General features: G+C 31.2%; 3 protein-coding genes across 4 annotated transcripts in view; 2 read left to right on the forward strand and 1 right to left on the reverse strand.

Annotated features, from left to right (window-relative positions):
- Positions 1-190: 190 nt before the first annotated feature.
- LOC130897894 (transmembrane protein 222) lies at positions 191-1,277 on the forward strand. Its single transcript, XM_057806842.1, has 2 exons — positions 191-692; positions 796-1,277. Exons 1-2 carry the CDS (start codon positions 433-435, stop codon positions 1,058-1,060), a joined length of 525 nt encoding a protein of 174 aa, XP_057662825.1. The 5' UTR covers positions 191-432; the 3' UTR covers positions 1,061-1,277.
- Positions 1,278-1,747: 470 nt separating this feature from the next.
- LOC130897884 (structure-specific endonuclease subunit slx1) lies at positions 1,748-2,855 on the forward strand. Its single transcript, XM_057806823.1, has 4 exons — positions 1,748-2,031; positions 2,083-2,134; positions 2,190-2,375; positions 2,431-2,855. Exons 1-4 carry the CDS (start codon positions 1,856-1,858, stop codon positions 2,800-2,802), a joined length of 786 nt encoding a protein of 261 aa, XP_057662806.1. The 5' UTR covers positions 1,748-1,855; the 3' UTR covers positions 2,803-2,855.
- An 810-nt stretch (positions 2,856-3,665) lies between these two features.
- Positions 3,666-20,766, reverse strand: part of LOC130898012 (protein Skeletor, isoforms B/C) — a 65,783-nt gene continuing 48,682 nt past the window's right edge. Inside the window, exons 4-12 of one of the 2 annotated variants that reach the window (XM_057807032.1) lie at positions 19,416-19,527; positions 14,971-15,224; positions 14,754-14,919; positions 14,401-14,421; positions 14,167-14,343; positions 13,494-13,733; positions 13,235-13,436; positions 11,936-12,420; positions 3,666-10,037 (exon numbers count right to left, since the gene is read on the reverse strand). In XM_057807032.1, coding sequence (XP_057663015.1) covers positions 9,870-10,037; positions 11,936-12,420; positions 13,235-13,436; positions 13,494-13,733; positions 14,167-14,343; positions 14,401-14,421; positions 14,754-14,919; positions 14,971-15,224; positions 19,416-19,527 — 1,825 coding nt within the window. In that variant the 3' untranslated portion in view covers positions 3,666-9,869. The remainder of the gene's footprint in view (positions 10,038-11,935; positions 12,421-13,234; positions 13,437-13,493; positions 13,734-14,166; positions 14,344-14,400; positions 14,422-14,753; positions 14,920-14,970; positions 15,225-19,415; positions 19,528-20,766) is intronic. The other variant, XM_057807033.1, reaches the window with a different exon arrangement.

The following is a 20,766-nucleotide window of genomic DNA, read 5'->3' on the forward strand; positions in this document are numbered from 1 at the left end:
CCAGTTAAATGCTTAAGTTAGATATTTAGTAATGAAAATTGATGTTACTAATATATATATTTTTCTAAAAAATTACAATTTTAATTATGTTGTTTTAGGGAATAGCACTGATTGGCTGTTTCTATTACGCTTAATTTATGACGATATCTGAATCCTTCTCATATGACTACACACTTAACTACGTTTTGTTGCAATTGATACCAACCATAAGTATATTCTTAATTTTAATTAATGAAAAATTTAAAATTTTGTAAAAATAATTCGAAAAGCATTTCTTTCAAAGTTTAGTCATCATATTTTTGTCATATATGACATTTGTGCATATATCTAGGGAAATTGTTATTTTTTGCTTGTCAATACAACCTGATTAAGCATGTCAATATTTACTTTGATTTAAATGAAAAATTATAAACAAATATTTCATAATATTAAATGGAAATTCCAGAATCAAACGAAATGGTGACCGAAGAAATAGATTTTCGTAAAGACAAATACCCCTTTTGTATCGTTTGGACTCCGATACCTTTATTAACGTGGCTATTTCCATTCATAGGACATATGGGTATAGCTATGTCTTCAGGTGTTATAAGAGACTTTGCAGGACCATATTATGTGTCTGAAGATAATATGGCATTCGGAAGACCCACAAAATACTGGCAACTTCGATATTCCTTAGCCAGAGGAGGTATTAGGTACTGTATAATCGACATTTACACTTCTTTAGAAGAGTTTACCACATTTAATTTTAGATTAAAATCTACTATTTACTGAATAAATTAACAATTTCTCTTTCAGTGGATGGGATAGTGGAGTTACTGAAGCTTCAGAAATATACAAAACTAGAATGCATAATTTATGTTGTGACAACTGCCATTCCCATGTAGCAACTGCTCTTAATTTAATGCAGTATAATAAATCTACCAGTTGGAATATGGTGAAATTGGCGATTTTAATGTTATTATATAGTAAGTACGTTTCATTTACAGGTTTCTTAAAAACCTGGCTGCCATTTGTATTTATTGTAATTGTTAGTTTAACAATTTTCTTTACTGTTAGATAAATGTGTTATTAGGTTTGAAAATAACAATTTTTCTGTTGTTCCTTATTTAATGAGATTAAATTTAGCTCAAAAAATAGATAAATATACATAAAGTATGATGTAAGATATTGGTTGTCTTATTTATTTGAATTAATTCAACTACCTCATCTATTTAATATATTTATTCATTTATATTGAAAAGTGTATAAAATTATAACTAATAAAAAATGTTTACAAATTTTTGTTTTATTTTAAAAAAATTAATAATGTAATTTGGATTTCACAAATTTAGGGAGTTTTATAAACATTTCGTAACTATCGTGGTCCCCTCGTTTTTTGATTCCAGAAAACCGAAAAATCCAATTTCAATAAACATTTATTCGCATTCCCTGTTTTTTTTTGACAAATTTATGAAAATCAGACAGAAACATAGACTAATTTTCTAGGACTAGCGAAAGTTGAGTTCCTAATAAATAGTGTTAACATTTATACTTTAAGGAGAGTTAATTTTCAAGAACTTTGTGAAATTATTAAATAGTTTTTTCTACAAGTTTCAATAAACAAAATCGCCTATTTGAGTTGTTCAAACATTTTTTATCTACAAAATTTTGACGAGAATGATTTTTCTTAGTGTAGAATTTGTTCGGCTGGCATCGGAAGTTTGTTATGCCGCCAATTACACCGCTCCTTCCTCTAATTCTTTATTCATTTTTTATTTGACGTTAAATAAACTTAACCTCACTTTCTATTTAAACTACGAAAACAACTATAAACTTTTAAATTAATACTACTGAATATTTATTACAAATATTGTAAATGAGTGCAGATACCATAGAAAACTTTTATGGAGTATATTTATTATACTGTTTGAATATTAAGTACAAAGGTAGGACTTACATAGGGTATACAGTAGATCCCAATCGTAGGATTAAGCAACACAATAAGGGAAAACAATTTGGAGGCGCATGGAAAACTAGTAATAAAGGACCATGGTATAATCTATTATATTTTTTCGTATGAGTATTTAATTTGTTTTTCGTTAGGTCTATGGTATTAATAATACATGGATTTCCAAATGACATATCAGCACTTCGGGTATCAGTTTTCACATTATATTAATATATAAATTGTATTGAAATAGATTTTGTAGTTTGAATGGGCCTGGCAACATCCTCATGTATCTAGGAGGTTAAAACATGTAAGTAAAAAGAAAAAAACTGAAAAAACGTTTGACTTTTGTATAAGAGTTTTATCGGAAATGCTACAAGTGGGACCATGGTGTAGACTACCACTTTGTATCCGATGGTTAAATCAAGATTTCATCACTGATTTCCCAGTAAGTGATTTAAACTATAATTTATATGTATACAAATATACAGATTTCCATTTAGGTGTGTTCATTACCTCCACTTCATATGCCGATATGTAATGGTGCAGTAGTGAGTAAAAAAGTGACAAAACCAACTTTAACTGATAATAATTCAAATATTATCCAAACCTGCGATGTATGTAGCGAAAAAATTATCACTCAAGCAATTAAATGTGTTAATTACAACTGTGATCTAACAACTCATTTACTTTGTTTATCTAACAGTTTTTTAAAGCCCGGAGAATACATTCCTATTGAAGGACGATGTCCGAAATGTGAGAATATTTATTTGTGGGGTGATTATGTACGAAAATACAAGGGATGTTACAATAATGTGAATTTAAGTATCAGTATTCAGGATGCTAATGAATTATACTTGTCAGACTCAGAATGATTGTATTATTTCTGCACATATTTTATTAATAAATAATTTTTATATCTATCAAAGTTTTCATTTAAATAACCAGATTTAGTATTACCCTTTATTTTAAATGATTATGTTAAAGGTGTTGGGATCAAACTATTGTAGATTGTTTTGGCTTTATAGCACGTATACTTAGAAGATATTTCATACAAGACACTACATCTCATTGAACTGCTTCCAAAATGTAGTAAAATCCTCCAAAAGGAGGCTATTTTTTGGGGGTTTTGTGTGTCCCACTTCCAAAGGTGTTAGTATCACTTCTTGGGGTAGTTAGGTCTTGATGAAATGAATCTGCAGTTGTCCTTCTAGTAGCCTACTGTGATATCATAAGATCCGCCACCAATTTAATATAGTTTCTAGTCATCAAGAGAAGTTCCTCAGATGATATGGATAGTCTTACGCTTAGCGACTCCATCTGATTCTTTAGCTATCCGTTTAGTTTTTTATTGATATGGCATCTCACGAGGCTACAGTAGGGTTTGGATGCTAGTCTGGGGGCTTCTTTGTTTGTACAGTTTTTGATCACCAAACAAGCGATGGGTTTGAGAGTGTTTGGTATAACCACTACACCATCTTAAAGTTTAGTCCCCATGTCTAGATGATTATTCCAAGTAAATGTTATAGAGTTGTTTTAATGGGGTTGCTCTTTATCAACCCAATTTTAACTTATGTTTAGTACTGTTTGCATCCGGGGAAAGATTGTGCTTCAAACTATAATGTTTCAAGAGATTAGTTTCGAATCTGAAATTCTAAAAACCCTATTTACGACTAAATCATCATTAAAATTTGTGTATTTGGAACAAGGATAATTAAAAACAGACGATAAATAAATAAAACAAATTTTTATTAGAGATATTAGTATTATTAATAAAAATAAACAAAAAAGTTTTATAAACGTTATCAACAATTAACAGATTGAACTACTAAGTATATATGTAATAAGTTGAATAAACTATCACCATATAATTAAAAAAAAAACTTACTCGGGAATTTCGAGAACGTAAAATCTGCAAATTTTGCATTAAAAAGCTGGAAAACTTTAAAGACCAATTTAATATATGTTTTCAATATTTTTATGCTTCCTTTTAAAAGAATTATTGAATTCTTAATTGTTAAATACACTTATGTCTTAAGAGTTATATCTAAAATTGTATATATATCGGAAGTAACGCGATTTCCAGCCTTTTAAGCTGTTAAAAATTATCATATCAACACTTTGACTAAAACTTTACACTCATAACCTTTTTTCTTTATCCTAGAAAACTTTAAACAATAAATTTGGTTTTTTATTTATACACAAATGTTTTAATATCCACTTCTCAATATCCTTTATTTACTAGAATAGAGGTTAGTTATTCTTCTTTTTTAATTCAACTCGATACCCATGATCACGTTTTTAAACGACACAACCAGTCGTCTTATTGTATTGGATTTACATTAAAATTATTATTAGTATTTTATTTGAATTTTTTTACCAATAAATAAGCGCTCGAAACTATCAATTCAATTCATTTGAAATAAAATATTTGTTCACTACGACAATATGTCCCACGTTTCAATTCACTTTACTTAAAATCACCTATTGAATTTAAGTTGGCAATACTGATTCTATGACAGCTAGTTTACTTGACATATGACAAATTTGTTAAAATTGTAAACAGTGCTCAGTTTCCTATTAGAATTAATTTAAATAGGATGCTATTTAACGTATAGCCATAAAAGAACATGTTTATTAGTTTATTTACTATTTAGTTTGAGGCTATTTTCATATTTATAGCTTTATTAAAGGCTGTGTCGTTGCTAAATCTAGTAACTTTTTAGTGCTGTTATTCTAGTTTCGTGAAATTCACCTTCTGCATGGATATGGAGGGGAAAATAAGCTTAGACATTATGAGGCAGGTGTCTCAAAATGATTATATTTTCACAAATAATATGTTAAAATAGGTATTTCGTCTCAAAAATAGTTTTTGTCATGAAGTAGTGCAATTTTGGTCACACTGTGAACACTGTAGTTGTCATTTTTTGTTTTTTAAGTGAAACTATGTTTTGTGCGGGACAAACGTGTAAAAACATTAAAACCGGAAGGTATTTCCTTACTCCAATGTTTAAAAATATCACAATTTTCATGTTTTAAGTACATAAGTAACGTCTGAAGCGTATATATTAACGTATTTTCAAATTTGCCGCCGAAGCTAAGATCAAAATGGTAGCCCAAGGCATGAGTACGTTCGCGCATGCTAACGCTAATTTTTCCCCTCCATATATCTACTGTAGTCGTTATAGAAGTGGGATTATCTTAATTTTTTTTAGTAACGATCAATTTATTATAAAAGTCTCAAGAACTAGATATAAATTCATTGCTGATATGATTGAATCTTGGAATACTACATTTGATATGCTCAAAACATTTGTATATAGATAAAAATCCACTAAAATTAATAGAAAAAAAACATGAGTAAATAATTTTTCTTCATAGATTACACGATCATACAAAATACATAATTGTCTTTTTTCTTATTTATAAATCATTTAAAGCATTTTTTTGGGCGAGCGCCAACTCGTTATTTTAATACCCGCCATAAAATTTACAATGTGTCAACTCGTGATCGTGGTTGTCATGAAGATTAGACAACTCGTGACGTGCAATTATGCATTATGCCATATTTTTACTGAGCAGCCACTTTTTTGTAAAACTACTAATGTCATTTTAACTTGTCACAAACACGAGTTGTATCATGTACTGGGACTACCTTTTCGTTTACCTGAAATAACCCCGTTCCGAGTTGGCGCATCTTTATCTTAATGGATTAAAAATCGTCACAAGTTGTAGGGCATCCATTTTTTTAAGTACAAGATGTAAAAAAACTAAATTTTATCTAAATTATTCTAACTAAACTGTATGGACAACAATATAATACTAATTCATAGTTGATTCAAAGGATAACTCAGGATAACAATGAATTTGTTTCCAATTTCTGCTTATTCAAGACCCAAATGGTGCATCTAAGTTAGCAAAAAGTGCTAAGACATTAAGCAGTATTTAAAACAGAAACGAAATTCCACAAATTTTGTTCAAAACTACTCGAGATTAAGCCTGGAAAAGAGGTACTAGAAACTTTCCAAAATCAAAACGTATTTAATTCAAATGATAATCAATTATGGTACAGACAGTGGCATCCTCAAAATTTTGCTCTGTGGGAGAAGTCTACGGAACCTCCGGGGTATAGAATACCCTCCAATGTAGTGGAAGGTCCATTTTTATAAAAGATGGTTGTCACTTGCAAGATATAAATTATTTGATTTTTGGAAAATGGCACAGAAAATCTGAATTATATAATTATTTCAAGTTTAAATAAAGCAGTATTAAAGTTGATGAAACAATAAAATGTTTCGCTTTGAAGAAAAACACTAAAACGACTCTTAGGAAATAATAAACTAACATAGAGTACTAGGAGAAATTTTTTATTTCGTTACTTCCACTTCCATACTATTATTTGTTTTCCTTCATGTTTTAATGTGAATTATTGTTGAACACAACTTTAAATTCCCTAAAAAGACACCTCCATAACCACCCTGGCCCACTGAACATGAATCCGGCATTGCAATCAATATTTCAATCAGGTTAAATAAAAATTTGTACACTGAGAATGTAAAATTTTTAAAACAAGATTTGGTTACCACAAGAAATATTTGTTATAATCATGAAACTATGTTCAAAAAACGTATAAATGACATATTTTGTTATATACGATTCATCCTTTGGCCCAACTGCACTTCTTATACATTTCGAAAATAAAATATAAGTTTTATTGTCGTATGAACAGCCTTAAAATTCTAATACTCACCACGAATAAGTATATTACATCTATAATTGTGAATTATTGTCATATTATGTAATTTGTGCATATTAGACTATTATAATGCAAATATTAAGACCTATATTTATATATATGAAGATTCAATTGAATTTTATTGTCGTTTACTCACCAATAATTGTTTACTTATACAATTCTATAATAATAACAACAACCCAAGAAAAAGAATAGCTTGAAATAGAAAGATATCTTTGAAGTTGTAGATTTGTATATTAGAACGAATATAAACGTGAAAATTTTCAATACTCGTTTTAGGTTAGGCGCAAGTACATTATGTTAAATTTTTTTAAAAAAATATATAGAATGTTTATAGAAAAAAATATAGAACCTTGAAAATGTTGAATATCCACACTACAAATTATAAAAATACACTTTTTTCATCATTAAATCTCATTTTAATTGTTAAGACCACTATTTTCTGATTTTGCGACAGAAAGACATGTTTTACATCGTTGCCACTCTGTAATATTTCTCCAGTTTTCGACAAAAAATGTGGTAAATACTAATCAACTGATATGGAACAAGACTAAAAATTTCAATTAGAATAATAATTATTTACTGATAGATACATTTTATTATTCATTTATATTTGATGATAAAAAATATCTATACAATACAAACGATAGATACAATCAATTTACCGTTATTGAGAATAATAAATCTGGCAACCTTGAAGATGGATGCCATTACTGCCAACGTTTAGAATGTAATTGTCTCTGATACATTAATATTGATTTCGTTTACATTTTTGTTATTAAGATTTTGTTCTGTGGTCATAATTGTCACTACGAATGTTCGTATTGCAAACAATACAAAATATTCAGTACACAACTTGTGAAATAGATGACGCCACTTATTAAATGTTGAATATTTATGTGAAATTCGAAAAAATATATGGAAAATTCAACATCTTCGTTAGAATTAAAAATAATTCAGTTATTATTGTCGAAATTACATGTAAATTCACGTATTCCTTAAGATTACATTTGTTGTATAAAACGTCTGTTTAACCTAATTATTGTCATATGTTACAGAAGAAAGCACATTTCACTCACAATATTAAAAATATTTGACAAAATTAGTTGAAACACAAAAAAAATTATTGTACATTGTGAATAATAAAAAATATAGGTGTTATTCTCTCGATTTTGATGAAATAACTTGCTTTGAAGGTATTTTCACAACTTTTTTTCCAAAATCAATATTTTTGGAGATATTCAGTGGAATTGTTATAACTTTGAGGGATTATATTCTGTAATCAAGCTTTGGCAGCAAAATCGGTGTTAATCTCTTTGGAATTTCATTCAAAAATAGATCTTGAATTAGTTTAATCTGTTTACATGTTAAAATTTAGAGCAAACTCACATCTTAACATACAATATGGTAAAAAAAGTAATAAATTATGCATTTCAACTACTTTTGTATAGAAGATATAGAATTTGTGGATAAAACGTATCTGAACGATAGGGCAAGACCATAATAATTATTTTTTCATATATTTTGATACTGTATTATGAATTATTTCCATAGAATACCAATGGATACAAAAAAGTTTATTCATTAATTGTTTTATAATATTAGATTACACTTTTATTAGAAATTTGAGGTTATAATTTGGAGTATGTCTATTGAAAAACTTTCCTTATATTGAATTTCTAGATTTCCATAAATTACTAAATATAATACTTGAAATTGAATAGAAAAAAAAAAGTCTGCGTTTCAATAATAATTAGAATCGCTACTTGAAATATAGTAGAAGAAAACGTTTAACCAGTGTTGCCATATGTAATTTCAAGAATTCCGTACATCTTTAAAGAAAAATCCGTAAAAGCAGATAAATCAAAACTAGCTGCAATGTACATAATTACCTGCTCGAAGGTTTATTTTTGATATTTGTAAGTACCTATAAAGTCAACTACCACGTTTTTTAAAAAAAATTACGTAGAAAACCAGATAGGTTAGAGGTAATTTCATATTAAATATCACAAAAAAAATATCACGAACACAGAATGTTAAATCCTGAACATGTTTCAAGCTATTATTTCTCGGGCGCTCGAGTCAGTTCGGGAATAGTCGGCATCTGTCAGAAATTAATTAAACCTCTTTAAATTAAAACGAATAATCAATGTTGCCATATGTAAATTTAGAAATTCCGTACTGCTTTATTGAAAAAAAATCGTATACCAGTTGAAACTTTCAGGCTAAAATAATTCCTTACGTTTTTGAAATTTTTTTATATCTGAATTTTCATATAATCTATTTCAGATCATAAATGTCACATACATTCTTTCGTAGATTCATAGACAAAATATGAATACTGTAGATACACGGAATAATCGATAGAGTAGGCAACACTGCGTGTGTAATAATGAGTATCAGACGCACTCGTGTCGGTTCGGGAATAGTCGGCATCTGTCAGAAATTAATTAAACCTCTTTAAAACAAATAAAGTAGTTTTGTTATAAAATTCATATTATATATTTTAATTTACTATTATTTTTTTATATCATATTCATGATAGAATAATTGGAATCACTGTTCGAAATATTGACAATAGTAAATTAAAACGAATAATCAATGTTGCCATATATAAATTTAGAAATTCCGTACTGCTTTATTGAAAAAAAAATCGAATACCAATTGAAACTTTCAGGCTAAAATAATTTCTTACGTTTTTGAAATTTTTTGATATCTGAATATTCATATAATCTGTTTCAGACCATCAATGTCACATACATTCTTTCGTAGATTCATATACAAAATATTAATACTGTAGATATACGGAATAATCGATAGAGTGGGCAACACTGCGTGTGTAATGAGTATCAGACGCACTCGTGTCGGTTCGGGAATAGTCGTCATATTTTCATAATTAACATAAAAAATAATTTATTAAAAGTGTTGTGTTATGTGTCTTGCACTTTCGTATAAGTGACATGCGTTATTTTATCCTTATCAATAATTACTTTAAAACATTTAATTGATATGAAGTAGGACTTACCCAATATCGAAAAAATATTCATTTACTAAAGCACATTATTTTTTCAATTAGTCTTTGACAAAAACGCTGTTAGTAATTGAATATTATCTAGTAATTTTCATGGATAGTATATAAATTTTTAAAAACTTTCAGTCAATACTTAAAAATAACGCGACTCTTCGTTACAGATAAAAAAATATAATCTTAAATATCGTCGTTGACAGTAGTAACGAAGATAGAATAAGTGCTGTTGGATTCAACAGTGAATTGCTAATTTCACTATTTATTTGGGAGATGTAACCAGGTTCCACGATGTGTATCTTCCAACCAAGGTTGGTGTGCGTATAACACTAAAATGTATAATTATTTCTATTGAATATAACCTAATAATGAAATTATTACATATCGCGAGTGGTCGTATCTACGAGACAAGATCCTAGACAGCCACGGTCACGGAATATAAATAAAACGCAACGTTGCCGGTTCTAAATTAAAATCAGTGGTATCGATTATCAATATGGGTTTTGAGTTTTTTTCGAGTTGGACTGGAAAATAATAGAATTTGCATAAGGTTATTACAAAAAAATCATATCCAAAGTATGAAAGTGCCTTAATAAAGGGAGAAATTAAAACTCAATTTTGATTTGAAAGCACACAAGGTTGAAATTTACTTTTATTATGTGTCTCTTTTCTATATGAAGGTAAAAGCAGTCAAAAAAATTGAAAATTAAGTTTCTTACAGAGGTCAAAACAAAAAATCAGGCTTTTTAGGAATTTTTTAGATTTTTTTTGGGAAAATCAGATTGCTCGGAAAATTTTTTGCACTTAGTTAGTACATAAGTTCGAAATAAGTCGTTTTCAGAAAAAAAAAATAACCTAACCTAAACTAATGGCGGGCTCGGGTCCTGAACGAGTGCGTATTAAAGTGGGGATGATGTTAAATTACAATTTTGTCAACCGTTTTCCTCTTAAAACTATTTTATTCTCATTTTATTGTAAATTTGTGAAAAAAAAGTGAAAAATACAAAGAAAAAACAGTGATCTTCTTCAAAATAGTAAAAAGTTTTATAAAACTGTTTCACCTTTGATAATATTAAAAATAAACAACACGTATCACAAAGCTCTGTTTTAGATAAATAAACGATTCTGAGAATACTACAACTTCCTTAATTCGAGCCAATTTGGCAACATTGTGAGTAATTCGTTGTCAAACAAATTATGACCGTCGTTGTTTAGAGTTATCTAAGATATTTGCAGACATAACAGATGCTCAACATCGTTGCCACGTTGTAATTTTTTTCTAGTTTTAGGCAATATTTAATATTTAGTTGCAAAATGCAAATATAAAAATGAAAATTTCTGGTTTTAATGAAAATAAATGTGACAACTCCGAAAACGAATGACACATAACTATAACTATAAATGTTATTTTTTCTGATTTACGAACAATTATTTCATCAATTCAAATAAAATTATATATAAGTAGATTCGGTAAACAAAACAGTACATTCAATAAAATGGCAACAGGACGACGTTCATAAATTATTTTAAGTAAAATGCTAAGAAAATCAGCTGGTAAAAAAAAACGAAATACCATCACTTATTTATCTGTCAGAACCGGAAACATCGGCAGATTTTTTATGGAATGAGAAACAATTACTTCTTCTACTGAGAACTAGAGGGCGTTGATGAATTCTTTCAGTGAACTTCAAGTACAATGTAACAAAAATAAATTTAACTGACAAAGATCGAAATTGCATCTCTTATTCACTATTTATAACCGAAAACATCGGTAGATTCTTAAGAAATGAGAAATAATTACTTTTTCTACTGTCAGCTAGAGGGCGTGAATAAAATTTTTCAGTAAACTTCAAATACGATGTTCCAAAAATAAAATCAACTGACAAAGTCCGAAATAGCATCTTATTCACCATTTATAACCGAAAACATCGGCAGATTTCTAAAGAAATGAGAAATATTTACTTTTTCTACTGTAAACTAGAGGTCGTTCTTTTATAAACGTTATAAAATAGTTACCTTCCGAAACTAGAGAGATTGGTACGTTTATATAGAGAAATTACTTATTCTATTGATAACTAGAGGGCGTTTTAAAAGAAATTTCAAATGTAATTATAATAGTATTGAATCCTGTGAGTTTTAGAAGAATTAATGTTTGAATTTCAGCGTAAAAAGAGATTAAACTAATATATTTAAAATAATAGGAACGATATAATGAAAATAAACGAACCTGGTAATAAAGCAGATCTGGAGCATCCGACGGAACAGTCCAATTCAAATACGCCGGTTCGCCTTGATCACATTCCAACCTCAAAGTTTTGATAAATTCATCGAACGTTTCCGATTCCGCGGATCTATCGACGCTCTTGTGGGTCCATTCGCAATACCTTCCGGCCAAACTCGGATACGGATAATCTTCTTCGTTGTATTCTATTCCGGCGAAAACTTTTTGTTTCCTTTGATCTTCGCGCGACTTCTGACCGAATCCACCTTCCTTCGAATCCGTGATATAGAAAGGATGATACCTTGCCGGATTGGTACTGTCGTCGCCGCCTTCCACAACGAACGTATACGTCTGGCCGCGTTCCAAAGTGATTTCCGGAATTAGAAGATCGTTGAGGTACCACGCTATGCCCCAAGATGGCTGTCCCGTGATTGCGGTGTATCCTCTTTTACCGCCGGCCGGACCTAACCTTGCATTAAATATGGTTTCTCCTGGAAAACAAATTATTCAGTTGATTTAGTACTTCAATACATCTGAAACAGCTGCATGAAATTGTTCATTCGATTGTAAATATCTCGAGTCTCGTCCAAGGAGCCAAATTGTGAGCTTCGCCCTAAGAATCGATTCACCTATTCAGCGACTTGATGAATAATCGATTTATCGATTGATTTATAACCATATACGATTCGGGTATCGATAGTTTAATCGAATAATCGTTCAATCAATTAAAATTAATCGATTGATAGACTGATTTATTCATTTATCGATTAATAAAATCGTTTTGTCGATCTAATTCATTTTTCAATCGATGAAATAATCGTTTTGTCGGTCGAGATATAATGAATCACTCGAGTAATCGATTAATAATTATATCGACAAAACGATGCTGCCATTAATCGATTAATGGAATAAACGTTTTGTTGATTCCTCGATTAATCGACTGATTCATTCATTTTTCGATTAACGGAATAATCGTCGATTAATTCGTTTATCGATTAATGAAAGAATCGCTTGAATTGATTCATAGTTTTTTCGATTGAAGAATCGATTAATTGAATAATCGTTTCATCGATTAATGGAATTATTGATAGATCGATTTATATTTTCATTAAATAATGTATTGAGATATGGATCAACCATCAATTCATTGAATATCGATTTTTCGATAAATTCATTCATCGATTATAATCGATTTTTTGATTCATCGTTCACAATCAATTCTTTGAAATAATCGATTATAATCGATTGATTCATCGGTTATAATCGATTGATTTATCGATTAATCACTGTAGCATTTATACCAACCTATAATTACGGCAGGTTTCCACGGTTTCGGACCATTTTGGGTACCCAAATCCTCTAGATCAATGGTGCAATCGTGGTCTTCGTAATTGCTAAAATCGATTCGTGAATCTTCGGTTGTTTTATCGTCAGCATTGTGAGCGTTGGCCTCTTTTAACGAGTTCAATGGTCCGAAAGCAGCGATAACGGACACTGAACCTTGAAGCTGCAAGAAAACTTGATAAAAATATTTTTCTCAAATGTCCATGGGGTAAGTATTTACCGGAATCGGTTGATCGTGGATTGCTTCGTTCGTTTTCAAAGGTCTTCTGATTTTGATAGAGGTAATTCCGTTATCGCGAGAGCCGGATATCAGTGTAACGTCGTTCCTTCCCCCAATACGTTCGTCAGGACAAACGCCTTGTTTACCGTCGCATTGGGCGGTATGGGATATGTAATAATCTTCAGCGTGGAAAGTATCAGTTTCCATATCGTAAAAAGCGACGATTACATCACCGCCCACCTTTAATAAAATGTCAATTTTTTATTATTATATTCGATAAAAACCGGAATTATTATTTTTTCCATCAAAAACCACTAGATTTTTATCAGATTTGGTCTAACACTTTCATATATATATGTAATAAATCAGTTTATAACACTATACACATATTGTTATAAATAAGTTATAAAATAACAGGTTCTTGTGTGAGTAGTAAAAAATAACAGTTCTATAAATAGAAATTCCCACCTCTATAATTTTTTTTACGATGCGTCAAGGTAATTAACCTCTTGGCTTCGCAGCTGAAAGTAGAGATGGCGTAACTACCGGTCTTTAAACCATTTTGCTACAAAATAACTGTTGTCGAACTGCATTTATCCAATATTTGGATTTTAAATGTTACGAATAATAGAAAAAAAATATCGAAGTTTATAATAAAAATATGGATATTTACCATTTGGGGTTTTCCTGAGGCACCTGATAATCCAAAAGCTATGTATTGGTCCTCTGGTATTTTGGCTGTTAAAATAATATCAACAAAATCATCTTCTATCTGCCATCGAACTTGTAATCTTTTATCTAAAAATTCCCGACAGTTTGCTGGAGGAATAGTTCTAGGTGTTGTACTGGTCTAGAAATAAACATTTTGTTAATTTCAATGTTTTTCGTATTTTGTTTATGTGCTCACCGGATTATACCACCAAGGAGGCTTTGTGGGAAAAAATATCAGTATTAAAAAGTTTTAGATTTCAAAGTATTACGATACATCCTGTATAATTTCTAAAAATCTTATGACTATTAATAAAATAGTATATATAGTATTTATCACAACCCGAAAAATAGTGAAGAGGAAATCAAAATGACAAATGACAGATATATAGGAATGTTATGGACATCTAACCTATACTAAAAATACGCAAAAAAATATAACTTCAAATAGTTGCAAAAATAAAACAAATCTACAAAAAAAATGATTATATACCTAAGTAGAAATGAGAGAACTATATATTATTAAAAAAAAATTATAATATTATAACTTACTGAAACTTTTGTTTGGCCGAGGGCAGGAGGAACATCAATATCTTTCGGTATATGAACATGGCCGAAATTGTGCCTATATTGAACACACCAAACCGCCAACCAATCAATGTCGTACACCGTTAACAGTCCCGGTAATTGAATTTCAATGTCCTCACCTTGGTAACCTCTAAAAATGAATATCATTCACATCATATTATTATTTAAAAATAATAATTACCTTAGTGGATCGAGAGAACCCATTTCGTTGGGTACTTTGATGCCGAAAGAAGTTGGCTCCGATCCATTTCCCACCCAAAAATAAGCATCCGGACCGGCGCCGTCGTAATGTAAATTTGGAATGTAAAAAGTTTTCGCGTCTAAAATACTGATATTGTCCGAACGTAAACCGTGAGCTAACCGTTTGAATTCTGGTAGAACCCGCGGTTTGGGTACTTCTAAATTTGGTGGAATAAAAACTTCGCCGAAATCTACCTGAAAATAAACATAGATCCTTAAAAAATCCACAGTGGAATAAGCAGTTTAAATCATACAATATGGCCGATATACATAGCAGTTGTACCCGCCAATTCCAATCATACCACTGCATGATTTCATTATTTAAATACATAATAATATTAAAAATAATAAGATTATTAATTATTTTTAAGTTTTTAATAACTGCATCTTGAACATAAGTTTATTATTAAACGATATTTGATTTAGAAGTTTGACGTGAATTCAAAGTTCGCGCATTTCTTGAATGTTTTGATTACTCTAAGAATAAGAAAGAATTCAATGCTGTGTTGCCGAGTCTACAAATAAAGAAGTAAATATAATGTATAAATCTACTTAATGATTTCTCTTATATTAGCAAACAGTTAAAAAGAGATATAATAATTCTAAATTTGACAACATTAATTTTATTAAAAATGAGATTTCCTGTCAACACCATTTTGTTTTAACGTATATCTATTGTTTCTATGTACATTTTCTTTGTTTTCGGGTAAAATAATTTTAAATTTTAAAGCTGTATGTGTATTGATCATGTGGAAAACAACTGATAACTGTGAGGTTTTAGTTAAGTTAAGTGCTCGGTTTCTAATTCGTTTTATTATAGATTATAAAACGTTTACATACTCTCTTTCAAAACTGATAACCAGTGCCGTGTATACCGTTGAATAATGTGATTTTTTGGTAAGTGAAATTAATTTTACGTGATTTAAATATATTTTCTTTTTAATACACATAAAAATATCCATTATTATTTCAGTGAGTATTTCAAGATTGATACTTTAACAACTATAAATGTTTTTAATAATATTATTCTTAAAATTTGGTCCTATTGTAATAAATTTGTATTGTTTTTAATTTCAAACAACTTCCATTTCATAGTTAGCTTGTTCTGAATAAGCTGACCGATACTTTTAATGCATTATAACAAGTCGAAAAAATATTGAAACACTCGGTGAATCGATAGAAATCGTTAGATTCCATTAAATCTGTCTGTGTAGTGAGCGTATGCCGTTCCGGTAAAGTGCACCCATTGATGATGAAACCCTAAATCATCGAGACGTCACAACACCCTTCTGCATACTTCACGCTTCGCCACCTTCCCATTTAATGCATTAGTTAAAATGGTAATTTTCATAAATCGTAGTATAAGTCATTTGTTCTCATGTAGAACACGAAAGAAGAAGAATTTAGGGGTATGCACGCCTCTTTTTCTGTTATCAATATAGATATGAATAAATTATGAATTTTTTGCGTTCGAGAACATTTCTATTGAGATAATTAACTTTCAACTCTATTAATACATTTTTTTAATTAGATGCGTTAGCCATGTTTCTTCTTCTTGTTCATTTTCTTCCTTCTTCTGCAGTCGATATTTTTAGGTTATATCTGATTTAGTTATTTTAAATTATTTCCTAATTGAAATTATTTTTTTTTCTGCAATATATCTTTTTTTTTTGAAAGTAATTGAACAGAAAGAATTAAATTTTGTGATATTATAAGGCTTTAATAAAGTGTGAAGTTATATTTTAAAAAAGTAAAATACTTTAGAATGAATGTTGACATAATTTTTTTTCACTTTGTAAAAGTGAACATCACCTGTTGTTTTTAATCATTTAATTGAGCTATCAGACAAATGAAACACTCTCACTTTATAATGAAATTAAATTCAAATAATAATAAATAACCTTCATAAACGTTTTTTAACATATGAGTTATACGAGGGGTGAACTAAAATTTGTAACATTTGTTAGAAAGTTTGGAAGTTAAAAAGTAGATTGGAATTTTTTGTTTTTTTCCATATTTGACACAATTATTTTTTTAAATTCAAATTAAAGACAATCAAATCGATCGTTTCTGAATTACAAATAAATCAGACTAAACAGTCACATTAAATATATTAAATGGAAGGGTAGGGTAAGCGACTGAAACGGGCCCATTTATACTTCCGTTTTAGGGCTTATTTTTGATTTCTCCGGAAAGTTTAAGCCCTCCAGAGGGCCGGTCTTCGTTGTGTGTGCTACGGTAGTATTTTATCGACCTGCGCCGAATTTCGTACTCCCCGGGAATTGGAATTTAACTTTTTATATTACATATATACATACAGTTCGCGATCTAAATATCAAATGGAACGAGATACATTTTGTAAGCCCGAAATTTTTTTTAATTCAGTGCATAATTTGATGAAAATAAATAGAACCGCAATAAAAATTTTTTTTACCCTGTTTGAGATCGCAGAATTTAATACCGGATATTAAATTGTTGTTAGACTTCCTCTCAGACATTTTGAACTTGATTTATGAACTACAGTTTTCCCTGATTATGAAACCATATCGCGTGAACCTAACCTAACCATAGTTTTTGTACAGAATGTATAAAAATCACTTTTAATTAAAGAATTCTTCCTGTTCCAATCTGTGTAATGAGTTTCTTGTTGCATCAGCAGCTGAAACATCATCAAATAACGATTATCAGCACTCCGAACTAGTAGAAAAACGTCGATCTCGCAGAAATAAGAAGAAATCATTCGGTTCCAAACAAGGATTCGATGTTTTGACCGTACAAAAATGTATTTTGTTTGAACTGAAGTGTTAAAGCTCGAATTGTCGTGCTGGAGATTGATTCGTCTTTAGCCATTGGTAACCCAACACTTCTGGCGAGCAAAAGCTGGCGTACCATCCAGAATTGACCGTTCCACGTTGCTCTAATCGAACACTAGCGATATGTCTGGTTATTTCGAAAAAACAGGCCACCATTTGCTTCGAGCTGCTTCGCACGCGATCAATTTTGGCTGGATTTGGCTCGCCTTGAAAGACCCATACATCATGATCTTGTAGACGTCATTTGAACCATCGCGATTGAATTTTCCCACCATTTCTTCGTACCTTTCGACACGAGCTTCTTCATGTGTAGAAAAACGTTGACCTCGCGGAAATAAGAAGAAATCATTCGGTTCCAAACAAGGATTCGATGTTTTGACCGTACAAAAATGTATTTTGTTTGAACTGAAGTGTTAAAGCTCGAATTGTCGTGCTGGAGAATGATTCGTCTTTAGCGATTGGTAACCCAACACTTCTGGCGAGCAAAAGCTGGTTCACCATCCAGAATTGACCGTTCCACGTTGCTCTAATGGAACGCTAGCGATATGTCTGGTTATTTCGAAAAAACAGGCCACAATTTGCTTCGAAATGCTTCGTGCGCGATCAATTTTAGCTGGATTTGGCTCGCCTTGGAAGACCCATACATCATGATCTCGTAGACGTCATTTGAACCACCGCGATTGAATTTTTCCACCATTTCTTCGCACCTTTCGACACGAGCTTCTTCATGTGTAGAAAAACGACGATCTCGCGGAAATAAGAAGAAATCATTCGGTTCCAAACAAGGATTCGATGTTTTGACCGTACAAAAATGTATTTTGTTTGAACTGAAGTGTTAAAGCTCGAATTGTCGTGCTGGAGATTGATTCGTCTTTAGCCATTGGTAACCCAACACTTCTGGCGAGCAAAAGCTGGTGTACCATCCAGAATTGACCGTTCCACGTTGCTCTAATCGAACGCTAGCGATATGTCTGGTTATTTCGAAAAAACAGGCCACAATTTGCTTCGAAATGCTTCGTGCGCGATCAATTTTAGCTGGATTTGGCTCGCCTTGGAAGACCCATACATCATGATCTTGTAGACGTCATTTGAACCACCGCGATTGAATTTTCCCACCATTTCTTCGTACCTTTCGACACGAGCTTCTTCATGTGTAGAAAAACGTTGACCTCGCGGAAATAAGAAGAAATCATTGGGCTCCAAACAAGGATTCGATGTTTTGACCGTACAAAAATGTATTTTGTTTGAACTGAAGTGTTAAAGCTCGAATTGTCGTGCTGGAGAATGATTCGTCTTTAGCGATTGGTAACCCAACACTTCTGGCGAGCAAAAGCTGGCGTACCATCCAGAATTGACCGTTCCACGTTGCTCTAATCGAACACTAGCGACTTGTGTGGTTATTTCGAAAAAACAGGCTACCATTTGCTTCGAAGTGGATTTGGCTCGCCTTGAAAGACCCATACATCATGATCTTGTAGACGTCATTTGAACCACCGTGATTGAATTTCACGTTCTTAACTAATTTTTTTACATTTGAATTAAATAATAATTATTGAAACGATGAAAAACTTACCGTGAATCGCCTACACCAAACGGACAGCCATCGGATATCCCTAATTCTTTTTCCCATCGGAAGCCTAAGAATTATGTCTGTGTTATTGTAAGCCCGTAATACCGGTGGATCCCTAAAACAAAGCCTCGTAATAACTCCTTGCAAAAAGATAAAAAAAAAACACTCGACACTTTACACAACTGTCTGTTTTCCAGTTTGCGAGGATTTCGAGATACATGGGGAAGAATTGATTACTTCTCTTGATTTAACAAAGAACCATGGAAAAACTACTTTAAATGATACCGACGTTTATCGTTGTTTGAAGTTTATTTTCATTAGGTTTAATGAAATGAGACATACGTTATAGAACACAAAGACAATACCACCGGGTCTTTATAGTTTTTATTTTATTTGTTTCCGTTTTTCTTCTTAAGATTTTCACGGTAATAAATGTATTATTTAGTGGGAAACTAGTCAACATTAGACTCCAATATTCTTATTAATAGAAGTTACTTAAATAAATTTGACGTTTGTTTAACAAAAAAACGCCATCTTTAATCACGTTCTGAAGATTTTCCCCTCAAAGATCAGCGACGTTCTGGTCGACTTATTTAAGTTGTTGACGACCAAATCAAAGTCATAATTGAAGAAGATCGTCATATAACTCTTTCGAGAGGTTGCATGTATAGCAAAAATTGAAAAACACAGTCTTGGTGTAGTTAAGAAGCTTTATATTTGGGTACTTCACGAATTGAAACAAATTCATTCACATAAATAATCAACATTTGCCATATGCACCTCGAATGATATTAAACCGACGCTTTCTTGAAGAGAATCATCACTGTTGATGGAAAATGGGTCCTGTACAATCAAATAGTTCGAAAACCATCATGGAACAAACACGATGAACCAGCACAAACCACATCGAAAGCTGAAAAGCTCATGCTGTCACTTTGTTGGGATTACGAAGAACCAAACCATCAATTCTGATGTTTACTGTCGATAATTAATGAAACTGGATGAAGAAATCGAAAGAAAAACGACCAGAATGGGAGCTTGGCTGGCCACATACAGCCCTGATCCGGCACCATCTGATTACCATTTATTTCGAAGGTTGCAGAATTCTTTGAATGGTCAAACTACTGCAAATGACGATGACCTTCAAACGCACCTGGTTCAGTTTTTTGCCGATAAGAACTAGATATTTTATGAGAGCTGAAAGAAAGATTGAGCAAAGTGGATACCTGGGCACGCTCGTCAACCAGCAACGCGACCCAAAACTCGAAATCAGATCGAGAATTGAGCAAGCGCGGGAAACTCTGAACAACATGAGGAAACTTGTGGCAAACCGCAACCTCAGCCTGGAACTCCT

This window comes from Diorhabda carinulata, chromosome 9 (assembly GCF_026250575.1).
Source record: "Diorhabda carinulata isolate Delta chromosome 9, icDioCari1.1, whole genome shotgun sequence".
NCBI lineage: Eukaryota > Metazoa > Arthropoda > Insecta > Coleoptera > Chrysomelidae > Diorhabda > Diorhabda carinulata.

Coding starts and splice junctions, on each gene's coding strand:
- LOC130897894 (XM_057806842.1), top strand. CDS start 433: ATGGAAATTCCAGAATCAAACGAAATGGTGACCGAAGAAATAGATTTT. Junction 693..795: donor TTAGCCAGAGGAGGTATTAG/GTACTGTATAAT, acceptor TTTCTCTTTCAG/TGGATGGGATAGTGGAGTTA.
- LOC130897884 (XM_057806823.1), top strand. CDS start 1,856: ATGAGTGCAGATACCATAGAAAACTTTTATGGAGTATATTTATTATAC. Junction 2,135..2,189: donor ATGACATATCAGCACTTCGG/GTATCAGTTTTC, acceptor TAGATTTTGTAG/TTTGAATGGGCCTGGCAACA. Junction 2,376..2,430: donor ATTTCATCACTGATTTCCCA/GTAAGTGATTTA, acceptor ATTTCCATTTAG/GTGTGTTCATTACCTCCACT.